The 12,095-nt window shown below is 43.6% G+C and overlaps 1 protein-coding gene across 17 annotated transcripts in view; it reads left to right on the forward strand.

The window, feature by feature from the left end:
• Positions 1 to 11,191, forward strand: part of cadpsb (Ca2+-dependent activator protein for secretion b) — a 50,498-nt gene extending 39,307 nt beyond the window's left edge. For 5 of the 17 annotated variants that reach the window (XM_076156691.1, XM_076156686.1, XM_076156692.1 and 2 more), the window contains 10 exons: positions 2,128 to 2,284; positions 2,373 to 2,514; positions 4,600 to 4,755; positions 5,387 to 5,534; positions 5,895 to 5,969; positions 6,065 to 6,148; positions 6,294 to 6,326; positions 6,485 to 6,592; positions 9,930 to 10,034; positions 10,124 to 11,191. In XM_076156691.1, the coding sequence (XP_076012806.1) occupies positions 2,128 to 2,284; positions 2,373 to 2,514; positions 4,600 to 4,755; positions 5,387 to 5,534; positions 5,895 to 5,969; positions 6,065 to 6,148; positions 6,294 to 6,326; positions 6,485 to 6,592; positions 9,930 to 10,034; positions 10,124 to 10,300 (1,185 nt within the window). In that variant the 3' untranslated portion in view covers positions 10,301 to 11,191. Of the gene's footprint in view, positions 1 to 539; positions 549 to 2,127; positions 2,285 to 2,372; positions 2,515 to 3,237; positions 3,400 to 4,599; positions 4,756 to 5,386; positions 5,550 to 5,894; positions 5,970 to 6,064; positions 6,149 to 6,293; positions 6,327 to 6,484; positions 6,593 to 9,929; positions 10,035 to 10,123 lie in introns of all 17 variants that reach the window. The other 12 variants (XM_076156685.1, XM_076156680.1, XM_076156678.1 and 9 more) reach the window with 6 other exon arrangements.
• Positions 11,192 to 12,095: the final 904 nt, after the last annotated feature.

Raw genomic sequence — 12,095 nt, forward strand, 5'->3', positions numbered from 1 at the left:
TTCTGGAGATCAATCGGTACAGTATTTTTATTTCTTTTTCTCTTCAGTCCCCATCACGAACCTCCCTGTTATGGCATGTGTGCCACTATGGCACGAGGCACCTTCTTAGACCAGGGATAAAGTCATACTGTAGGTAGCGGTGGGTGGGTTTTCGTAGGCAAACAGTTTTCACAACTTAAAAAGGCGCTGTAGCTTGCACAACATAATTGTGATCATAAAGCATGTTCATCGGGCCATGAAAAAAAAGTTTCCTTTTTCTCCTAGCATGCCGAGCCAGTAAACCCCCCTCAAAGTATGCTCCATGTAAACCTTTTGAAGTTTGATCCACCATAAGCATTTGTTCCTCCTCTCATCCAGCAGTTGATTTCACAGTCAGCACTTGCTCAAGCATTATCTCCCAGCTTCTCCTCTCCCATCACTCCGCTGTCTATTCTTAGTCTATACCAACCCTATGGAAAGAATTGCCTTAAATATACATTATTGTTCTGTACATCTCCCTGTGTTCTCACTGTTCATATGATTGGTGACTGTCACAGCAGGGGAAAGAGGTATGTAGTGAAGTTGGAATTACAATAACTCCCTTAATGGTCTGTGCATGTCTAGAAGATGACGCCTCCTCCTCCTCGATCCCCTCAGCATCACTAGTCTCCTCAGGATCGCCCTCTGAAACTGTTGCACTTGGTACAGCACTCTGCCCTGTTTGACTGAATCTGCCGTAGAGTTCAGGGGTCATGTATGTGATTGCCACTGCCTCTGCCTCTGCCTGTCGACCTTTGCCCGTTTCCCCTCCCTCACCTGTTGAAATCCTTTACGCTCCTCTCCCCCTAATCCACCTCTCGGTAAATAAGACGCTGCCTCTCCTTCGAATGCTATGGAGAAGAGATTTGTTTGCTGCCTGTTTGTCTAACACTTGAACTGTCGAGAATTTAATTTAATGTTGTGGAGATGAGCAGGTAAGTAGACAGGTAAGTAGAGTTCTCGCTGCCATTTTGGGTGCAAATACCTGATATTTTCATATGTAAGCAAAGCATGCAGAATAATTTGAAAGATGCTTTTTTTAACATCAAATCTGGCAACATTGTTTTAGTTTTGAATGATGCGCAAATGAACCAAGCCAAGACTGCCAGCAAAGCAACAACTTCAGCTACACTTGTGCTGTCAAGAGTGAGGAAGCCGTGACTGTGCTGGAAAGTGTTTTGCTGAATCTCACGCAGTTACTTATCTAATTGGAACAGACGCGCTATAATGCGAGAGATGCTGCGTGCTGCAGTCTTTGGCGTCGCCTCGGCAGAAGATGGCGATGATGCATGACTCACATTCACATCAAGCGGGTTATGGGTTTGTTCTGTGATGTGAATGGTGGAGCCCCCTCGTCTCCTAGCTGGAGAGAAAAGCATGCAGGGAGCTCCACATTTGCATGAGAAAAGCACCTCTCCCCTCCAATCAATCGGCGCTGTCTTGGATATGAGAACACACTCACACACACACACAACCTCGCTGACGTTACTCAGAAAAGTACATTTACACGTGCTGATAAATAACCTTTCCTTCAAGTCCTAATCAATAAGTGCTGGGGAGTGATTTGATCAAGGAGTATGTGATGGGAAATGCACACACAAGCACACACACACACACACACACACACACACACACACACACACACACACACACACACACACACACACACACACACACACACAGGCACACCTCCAGGTGGGTGTGGTATGGATCCTTTCCTCACTGTGAAAATGTGTTTGAGTGGAAATGCCGAGCAATCTCAGAATCCACAAGCAGCCCCGTCCTCTGTATTCATGAGCATGAATAAATCTCTCCCACAGCCAGAAACCTGATGCATATTGAACACACATGAACATAGATGAAGCACACTCGGATGTCAGAATCCAGTGGTGTTCATTTTTAAGACCCGACGAGCCGCACTTGTGTGTTTTATTTCCTCCTCCTCCTCTTTTTCCCTCCCCCCTTGTTTTATCTCACTCATTTTGGATTCACCCTCTCTCTCCCTGTCTCTCTCTCTCTCCCTGTCTCTCTCCCTGTCTCTCTCTCTCTCTCTCTCTCTCTCTCTCTCTCTCTCTCTCTCTCTCTCTCTGCTCCCCGGCGTCTCTCTAGGCCTTTGCATGGTGGACCGACCTCATGGTGGAGCACGCCGAGAACTTCCTCGGCCTCTACGCTGTCGACATGGACGAGGCTTTGGAGATCCAGTCCCCCGAGAGCTGGGACAGCTTCCCTCTCTTCCAGCTGCTCAACGACTTCCTCCGGGCAGACTGTAAGCTCACGAGATGCACAGGCTGTCCTGTTATAGAAAACAAAATACAAATAGACACTGATATTCCTCTTATTCTGTTTTTATGCAGATCATCTGTGCAATGGAAAGTTCCACAAACACCTGCAGGATCTTTATGCTCCTCTGGTGGTTAGATATGTGGATCTGATGGAGTCCTCCATTGCACAGTCAATTCACAAGGGCTTTGAGCGAGAGTCATGGGAGCCTGTAAAGTAAGGAGCCTTCTTCTTTATAGCTAAGCTTTTAGACTGTAGCTGAGAGGTACCAGGATGTTACACAGATGACAAAGGAGGCTGAGAGTCAGGGTGGTTGAAATGTTTGCCCATGGAATCCTGCAGGTTCACTTAATTTTGAAAAGAATAAGCCACAAGCGAGCTGAATAACCTATTTTTCTTAGAAGGAAATAGGCTATTGTTCTTAAAATGGCTTTAGTCTTCTTTGACTAATGCGTATATGTCTTAACTGCCTATCTCCGACACATTGGGGTCAGGGCAACTTCTAATATTTGTTTTATTTCGTTTTGTGAACTAACCATCATATTGTGTGCTTTGACATGTTGCTAAAAAACTGAAAGCCTCCGGTTTGTTACGTTGCACTGTTTTTTTGCTGATTTGATTTTCTTTCTTTATTTTTCACATTTTTTACATTCACACTGTTACTTAGGAGGATTATACGTATGATTTATTTGGATAAACCAAAGAAAAATACTTTTGTTTTCTCTCTCTGTCTTTATTTGTGATTATTGTTTACCCTGTAGGTCTTTTGGTAAGACTTGTCTTTGACGGTTACTGTTTAGTCTCGTTCACATGTGCTGTTTCTGTCCTCACCTCTGTTCTGATTTCTCTTCTGTTTATGATGGGTGTTACATGGCTTTTTGCAGCTTCCACACCACCTGTTATGGATTCTTTTGTTCTTTTTGTCTGTCTTTTCTGCAGGAGTTTAACAAGTAATCTGCCCAATGTGAATCTACCAAATGTGAACCTCCAAATTCCCAAAGTACCAAATCTGCCAGTGCCAGTAGCAGGACTATCAGTTAACCTTCCACAAATGCCTAGCTTTTCTACCCCGTCATGGATGGCTGCTATATATGACTCTGAGTGTGTATTATACAAATTCACCTTAGAATCACTGAGCCAACAGAGACGGCCTTGGTATGAAGATGCCCTCAGCCAAAACACCATTAACTATTAAAAGGATGAAAAAATCTAACAGAAAACGTCTTGACTGAAGACAAAAAATAGAAAAACATGAATTTTACTGCAAATTACATTTTGTGTGAAAACCTCAGGGTACTGTTCAGCTCATGTTCATGCCAAGGGCGCTCTACTAGGTGTTAGAGTAGATGGGGTTCTGCTTCTGAAATGAGAGGCTGAAACGCTCTCATCTCATGACTCAACATGCATGCTGTTGAGCTGAGGTACGGAGATACAGGCCAAACCCAACAACATTCCTCTGAGCCCATTTGGGAATTTACTCCTCAGACAAAATCGAAGTCAAGATCTTCTTTCCTCTGCAGCAGAGTCGGTTGGTACACTGACTTTGAGCATAGATATCATGGCCATAGGTTTATCTCTGACCTTGCTCGTAGTCTGATTGGGGAAGGCAACACGGTTGACTCAGGAGATGATGGTTTGGCTCCCTCTCACCTCCTCCATAACGTTTCTGACAGCCCCTTTCCCAATGAGATCTACTCACAGTACCTAAAAAAAGGGTCTGCCTGCATGGTTTGGGTTGATAATTCTTCCAGGTACCCCCCCCCCCCCCACCCTTCCAACCCCCAACCCCCAACCCCTCCACCCACCAGCATGGGCACATGGATGTTGAGAGAGGGCCTGCGTTAGTTAACAGGGAATACAACCTGGAGGAGTTTTGGGACATAGACATGGAGCGCTAAATCCATTTGCATGCCCTCCCTCACTCTTCCATTCCTTACTCCTTTTGTCTTGACATAGTGGGATAGATGCTGTCTCTGCAGTGACTTACCTGCATGTGGCTACTTCACACCCCAGTCAATAATCATATTCTATAATATGGCTATTGACGTGTTACAATTAAGCCTTGCCCCTTCCTTTTCACCCATACACTGACTGCCGAAAACCTGCCTGAATAATATGTAAAGAGCCACTGTGACATTTGGATGGAGCGGTCAGTGTATGGTCAGAGCAAAGTCCAACCCCTCACCCCCACCCCATACCCCTCCCCAACCTTTGACCTTTAATAGCAGTGTGATTTGTGTCCTCTGACCTGTGTGTGTGTGTGTGTGTCTGTGTGTTTGTGTGTGTTTGGGTTGATGGCAGCAACGGCTCTGGCACGTCGGAGGACCTCTTCTGGAAGCTAGATGCCCTGCAAACCTTCATCAGGGACCTTCACTGGCCTGAGGAGGAGTTTGCCAAACACCTGGAAAGTCGCATTCAGCTCATGTCTAGCAACATGATCGAGAACTGCGTGAAGCGGTGAGTGTGTGTGTGTGTGTGTGTGTGTGTGTGTGTGTGTGTATGTGAGTGTGAGTGAGAGGGAGAGAGAGAGAGAGAGAGAGAAGAAGACAAACTGGTAAAACATAAAAAGTATTACCAGTAAAATCTACTCAAGTTGTGAAGAATCAGTCTGTCAGAGCTCTTTGCTGGTGCATTAACATCATTTTTCACGTTTGAGTTATATGTTAATCCACCAATGATGAAATATTGGAAATTGAATGTTTTACACCTAAATTGGGGATAAAAATGTTCAATTCAATTCTAATTAATTCTGCCTATTCCATGTTTCTCTGCACGACACAAAATCTTGTTAACACTTTACATTTCTACAAGGTTTTAACTTGACAACTGCAACAGTTTATCGCATAATGAATTCTCCCAGTAAATGTGAAATAAGAACTTGTGAAGCAATAAGTAAAGAGCACAGTGTCTCCCTCTGCAATGTAGTGGAGTCTCAGTAGAAAGCTGTAATGAAAGTACCTGAAAACTGTACTTTGGGGCAGTACTTAAAGTATTTACGGTATCTTACGCTGCTTGACATTTCTGCTGAAATGCAGTGTTACGCTAATTAAATATCTTAGCGTTTATCCATCTTTCAATTGCTTTGCAGCACCAGGATGGCGTTTGAGTCCAAGCTGGCAAAGAGCAGCAAGTCCACTGATTTCCGCATTTCCCCGACAATATGCACCATGTTCAACGTGATGGTGGACGCCAAGGACCAGTCAGCTAAACTGTGCGCGATGGAGATGGGCCAAGAGGTAAACGCTCTGAAAGCTGCATATTGGAAAATGAATATATATTTGATTGTTATTTAAATTTACGGGGGAGCATTTGCTGAGCTTCAGACTTGAACTTGAGAAATCCATGAAATGAGAGCATGAGGCTTTGATTTAATTGAAACTTTTAATCAGTGTATGTAAGTGTCTGGTGAAGCCACACACACATTATTAATAACAGTAAGTTAGTAACAGAGCTACTGGTCATGTTGCTTGCTGCACTATACAGCATTTGTTTTGTAAAAATGTCATCAAATTGTGTGTCTATGACGTAATAATAACTTGAGTCTGCATGGAAGACTTGACGTGTTGATATCAAAACTCTTTGTCCCCTTGTTCCAGAAACAATACCACACGCAGATCGATGAGCTCATTGAGGAAAGTGTGAAGGACATGATCCAGCTCATGGTGGCAAAGGTAACTGATATCAGACACAACCAGTATAGAGTCGTCCTCCGTTAATCCAGCCGAAGACTGTTTGATGACTTTCCGTCCTCTGTCCTTTTCCTCAGTTTGTTGCCATTCTTGAGGGCGTTTTGGCGAAGATCTCAAGATACGACGAGGGAACTCTCTTCTCTTCATTCCTGTCATTTACAGTGAGACAACGCTTCTATTTCCCTCAGCCTCAAACTATGTTCTCTTTTCCTTTGGAACACTTGAATAAATCATGAATAATTAACCGCCAGACACTTTGTCACATCAACTCTTTCACACGTGCTCACGCTTTTGTACCCATTTCAGGTGAAAGCTGCTTCCAAATACGTGGATGTACCTGTGAGTTTGATTTCCTCTTCCTCTGTTTTCATTCTTACCAGTTATGCCTTATACGCTTCATAGAATGAATTTTAAACCAGCCACAGTTATTGATTATAATGTGTGTTTGTGAGTCACGACTCTGCTGAGCGCTGACCCTGGATGTTGCTGTGTTACAGAAACCTGGAATGGACGTGGCCGACGGCTATGTGACCTTTGTGCGCCACTCTCAGGATATGCTACGTGATAAGGTCAATGAGGAGGTGTATATAGAAAGGTTATTTGATGTAAGTAAGATGCCGTCTCCTCCGCACCACAAGGGAGGGGCCTTCCAAAATGTGGCAAAACAACAGGGCAGACGGGGATAAGTCCCATTTTGAGACCAGGAAATGTATTACAGCCTGGGAGAAGAGGCTTTTCTGATTCTCTCTTCCTTCTCAGTTTCTCTCTCTCTCTCTCTCTCTCTCTTTCTCTCTCTCTCCTCTCTCTTAATCTTAGCTGCTGCCCTTTGTATTCTGGTGTGCATTGCCACAGTGCTTTTGGGCCTTTGTGTATGAAAAAAAAAAAGAAATGTTAACAAAGAGTCCATAAAAGCATCCTCCAAAAAGGATTATATGAAGCAGTGCTTTCTGGAAAGAATATAACATTGCACAAACCATCCATAGTGGTGCTGTCATCGCATTTTTTGGCTACTCATCGCACTGTATGCTTTCAGATACCCTCCTACACAAAAGCATGCCAGCCTGCTCCCTAGAGAAATGACATCCAACGCCATCTTGAGCTGGTCGGCGGTGGGGTCGAAAGTCTCTACCGCTCAGACGGTGTCAGGATGGTCGTGAACGATGTCAAGCGCAGGGACGGCTGACATGTTGCACACGCACCGTCTGTGAGAGGGATAAGAGAGCACTGTCTTACAAGAACATAATCCTGACAGGATACATTGGAACTAATGTGTCCTCCATGTGTGAGCTAAGCGACACATAACGCTGTGCTGTGCGTGCTTCATATCATTCAGAAACAGTTTCGTACAGGTGTGTGTGTGTGACAGCTTTGTGTGTGTCGTGTGGAGAGATGGCGGCGGCTGCTGTGTGTGTCAGTGATGTGAGCCGTGTGTGTTTGAAAGGTCCTCAGAAGTCTCTGTTTGGTTTTTGATTTTGTCTCGGCTGCAGATTTGACATGTGCAGTCTTGTTTTGTGTTTTATTTATTATTATTTTTTTAGAATAAAACGCATTTCTGTTTTGGGAGGGATGAGTGACGCCGTGGGTTTGCTTTTGTTTTCCGTCTTTGAGGTGCACACCGGCTCTCCTGTCTCCCTGTGTGTCATCACTCTCTCTATATGGTGACTCTTCCCTCTTGTGTCCTCTGTGTGGCCCCGGCTCTCTCACCTAAACGCCTCCTGGGCGCCAACAAATGTCTCAAGCTGTGAATGTTTTCCGTTTTTTAACAGCATTTTTATATATATATACATATATTAAGAAATCCACTGTTTGATTTAGGATGCATCAATGTTTTCTCCCGCTCATTTGAATATTTCCATCCATCCACTTTGCATGCATGTGGAAGCGTTCCTTGCTGTTGCACTGACTCTACTTTACCTCTCTTTCTTTCACTGGTTTATTTCAGACCTTTTTATCTCCTCTCGATTCCTTTCTGATTAACACCATTCCTGCTGCCTCCTCTCTTCAAAAAAAAAGAAAAAGTGGCACTTATCTCTTAGCGTTGCATCGCGTTGTTTTATCACATTATGTTGGTTGGCATGATTTTAGAGTCAAATAATCTTCCTGTGTACATCTTCTAGCATGACCCTCTTCCTCAGAATTCTGCCTCATTTGCACATAGAATAACGTTCCTCAGCACGCCACTCTGCCACCCACCCACCTGCGAGGTCTGCATGCACTGCACGCTCAACTCGACTGTGAAGTGGACAGGCATCTGCATATCTGGCCTCAACCCGACAAACCTTTCAACCATTCACCCTTAATCCTGATCCAAAGAAAAGGTCAAACCAATCCAATCCTCCTGCTCCAAGTTGGGCCGAGTAACGCTTTTGCATTCCTGCCTACTCACATGTTTAAAGTTGACTTAGTTTTCTTGGTATTGGAGGGGCGACATCAGTTTCTATTTACGCTGAGGTGCTGTTCTCTTGTAACTCCGCCCCCTCCGATGCGAGGCAATGTCGAGGGACAAGGAAGCAGCACCTCAGCTTCCCGCCTGCTAATCATTTACTCACTCATTCTACTTTTCTTTTGATAGTGAAATGTTACCAAAATACATAATTTCTAGTCTTCTATTTAGAAAGCGAGGGATGAACAAATGTCCTCAATAATTAATGGGCCATGCAAGTTATAATAGCACAGCTTTTCAGAAATATTGACTTGGGAAACATTTTTTTTAAAGAGTGTAACAACAGTTTGAGACAGAACAAAATGTGTAAATGCTTTCATTTCATATCTTTTCCTGTCCGCACTAGTATCTGTGTGTTGAGTGAACTACTTTGAGGTACGCCTTCTCCCAGTTTGTGTGTGGATGTTAAAAGGTATTGTAGTTGTGTGTGTGTGTGTGTGTGTGTGTGTGTGTGTGTGTGTGTGTGTGTGTGTTAGTGAAACAAACAGTGAGGGTCAGTTCCGTTCCAAAAATGTTTCCTGCCTGCTTTAGTTTCGTAGACTGTCACAAAAACACATGAGTCATTCAGTCAATATGGTACAAGCTGTGATTGGTCTGGACCAACGAACATGTTTGATTCCTATTTCAACCACTAAGTAATGTATAGCAGGTTTGCCTCCATATTTACTTAAGACCAACGTACTGGACAAAGACTGAACTGGAGTATGGAGGAAGACATTTTCTACTTGGCCATGTTTGGCTCTTAAATTGAAAATGACTCTATCTACACATTCAAATGATAATCCTATATTTCTATAGCAACTGATTTCTGACCCTAAATATAAACTTAATATAATATAAAAGACATAATTTGTTTTCTCCCTTTTCCTTGCATTTTCCGCAATGGTCTATTTATGTATATTTAGCCAAAAAATGTCTCCTCTTGTCGCAAAATGTATGTGCTGCCACCTAGTGGGCTTCAGCAACACTTCCGCAAATGTTAGCAAAAGACAAACTATCGTTTTCCCGCTAATGTCAAGTCCACCACCATTTATAAAAAACACAAAAACAGAGATGGAAACAAAAATCGGTCGGGTTCTACCACAAAAATGTCTATGAATTTAAGATAAGTGAAGGATTATCACTTAAACGTCGCCTTTTACCTTTGATTGATTGCCGATTCTGACAGACGCAAGAATAATCGAGGGATAAAGGCTGTCACTCACACACACATGGTTGAAATGAAATCTAACCCTCAGGCCATCTTGCACTGTGCCGCACATATTGTGTTTCTCATCACACGTGTGAGCCAGGACCGGACGTTTGGTTGAAATTCTGCCCAAACACACACATTAAGTTGTCTGGGGGGTTGCCTTGGAAAGTGAATGCTTTTGTGAGATACTGTTATGTGCTTCACTGTAGTATCTGTGTGTGTCAAAATGTAAAGTTGTTTTGTTGCTGTCTTGTATGTGTGCGAGTGTGTGTTTTGCTGGAGAGCGTTGTGTTTATGTGTGTTTCAGCAATGGTACACTGCCACTATGAACCTGCTGGGGACCTGGTTAACTGAGCGCATGGATCAGCAGCTCCATGTCTACCAGCTCAAAATCCTCATCAGGATTACAAAGGTAGAACGCTTGACCTTAGACAGCCAGCAGAATGTCTTAAACGTCCCTCCAAAATGCCCAAATGTGCCGATTTGTGTCTCTGCCCGCAGAAAAAGTACCGGGACTTTCGTCTGCAGGGCGTGCTGGATTCCACCCTGAACAGCAAGATGTACGACACGGTGCGCAACAGACTGACCTTGGAGGAGGCCACTGCTTCTGTGAGGGAAGGAGGCATGCAGGGCATCTCCATGAAGGACAGCGACGAGGAGGATGAGGAGGATGACTAGAGCACCGTGCACTGACAGTTCAGAACTTTCCCCTGACCCCCCCTCCCCTGCCTTCACCCTAACTCCCTATCACACTTTTGACTTTAGCCTGGTTACCGATGCATGTACCAACTCAGATAGCCACTCTAGGACCTCTTTGTCAGCTCGAAAATGCCTATGAAGGAACTATTAACTACGAAATAGTACTTATACTGAGGAAAATCTAAATAAAATGTTTAAAAAATAACCATGATTGGCAGTTTAGCTGTGTCATAAATAAAGATAGCACCTATCTTTGATTCATTCATTTCTAAATTCATTTCTATGTGTTACTAAGCAATATGGAGAACCATTTGTTTGACAATGTTGAGTGAGATTAATAGGTGTGTCCCTGTCCAATGCAAACCTATATGGCGCTTCTTTGTCGTATTCTACATTCATTAATGGTACATTGTCGTGATGATGAGTGTGTGGACCCTTTTATTTGTCTCGTCTGTTTTTAAGTGAATGCCAACTGCTTCAAACTTAAGATAAACTTCTGTATTTACGTTTAACGGCTGTTACAGTTAAGCTGTCGTCTGCTCACTGTTATTAACATCGGCAGTAAGTCTAGACTTGCATTTTTATCATGTGTCAATGCTATGTGATCTCATCTCAATGACTATTTAGACATGGTTCGACAGGAATCTTGAACCGAAATGAGTGGGTATTCTAGAGATGCAATATTCTCATAGCTCCATTTTGATAACTTTGGGAGATTCTATTTTTGTTTCAACATTTAAAAAAAAAAAAGACCTTGAAACCGGTTCTATTTTAATTGAGTTGCACTTTTACAGAGAAAAAGAGCAAAAATGTTTTTTTAATTAAAAAAAAAGTTGGTCCGTCCGTTGTTCTGTAATTGTGTAGAATGAGATGTCTGGCATTTGTTTGGGTCTCACTGTTGTTTTGTATATATTATATAAATATATATATATAAAGCTGTACATTGCATTCTGAGCCATCGCTGCATGCCTGTGGGTTCCCACCTCTCCAAACGCTTTCTGTTTTCTGTGTGAATTAGCTGGTGGATTCATTCTTGCTTTTGCCTTATGAAAGCCAACAGTTGTAATATGCAAGAGCTGTGGCCTCTAAATAAAAATTATTGTACATGTGCATCCTCTGTCATGTTTACTGACCGCATGCCCACCCGTGACTGATGTAACTGGATACAGATTACAGTGCAGATAATGGAGCCTGAGGGGTATGATAGAACCGCAGTGTGTGTGGCTGGTTCATGTTGTTCGATCTCTACTCATAAATGTGGAAGTTGGGAGTGAGACATGAGTTAATCTCGGGGCTAAAGCATCTGCTCCTACCAGCTTGCAGGGTCTAAAACAGAGCCAGCACCAGGTGAGAGAGAGACGCGGTGTCCAACATGTCCCATTAAAGCTCATACACACTATCCTGGATTGCTGGCGTCTGTTTTGAGGGTCTCATCTGGAAAGACTGTCGGGGAGGCAATGGAGGGATCAGTAGTGACCATATTAGCGGCATCCTGCGTGTAGGCCAAAGCACTGCAACTGGCAGCTGAAGCATGTTGATTTGAGGTAATATCCAACATAACCTTGAACACAGATGGCTGAAGGGCCCCGCCTGAAAAAAGGAGCAGCCTGTCTCCAGCCCTGAGCGTGATACGGCTGCCTGATTCGGGTGTTAAGCTGTGGACTTTCATGAGTTTGTAGGAAAGAGGAGGGAGGATGTGTTGAGGGGAGGACCTGCATGGCTAAACTGTTCTCAAGTTTAATTGTAATTGGCTCCCAGTGGGTTATCGCTGCAC

This window comes from Genypterus blacodes, unplaced genomic scaffold (assembly GCF_046128005.1).
Source record: "Genypterus blacodes isolate CSIRO-AG114 ecotype Tasmania unplaced genomic scaffold, CSIRO-AGI_Gbla_v1 ptg000070l_1, whole genome shotgun sequence".
Lineage (NCBI taxonomy): Eukaryota > Metazoa > Chordata > Actinopteri > Ophidiiformes > Ophidiidae > Genypterus > Genypterus blacodes.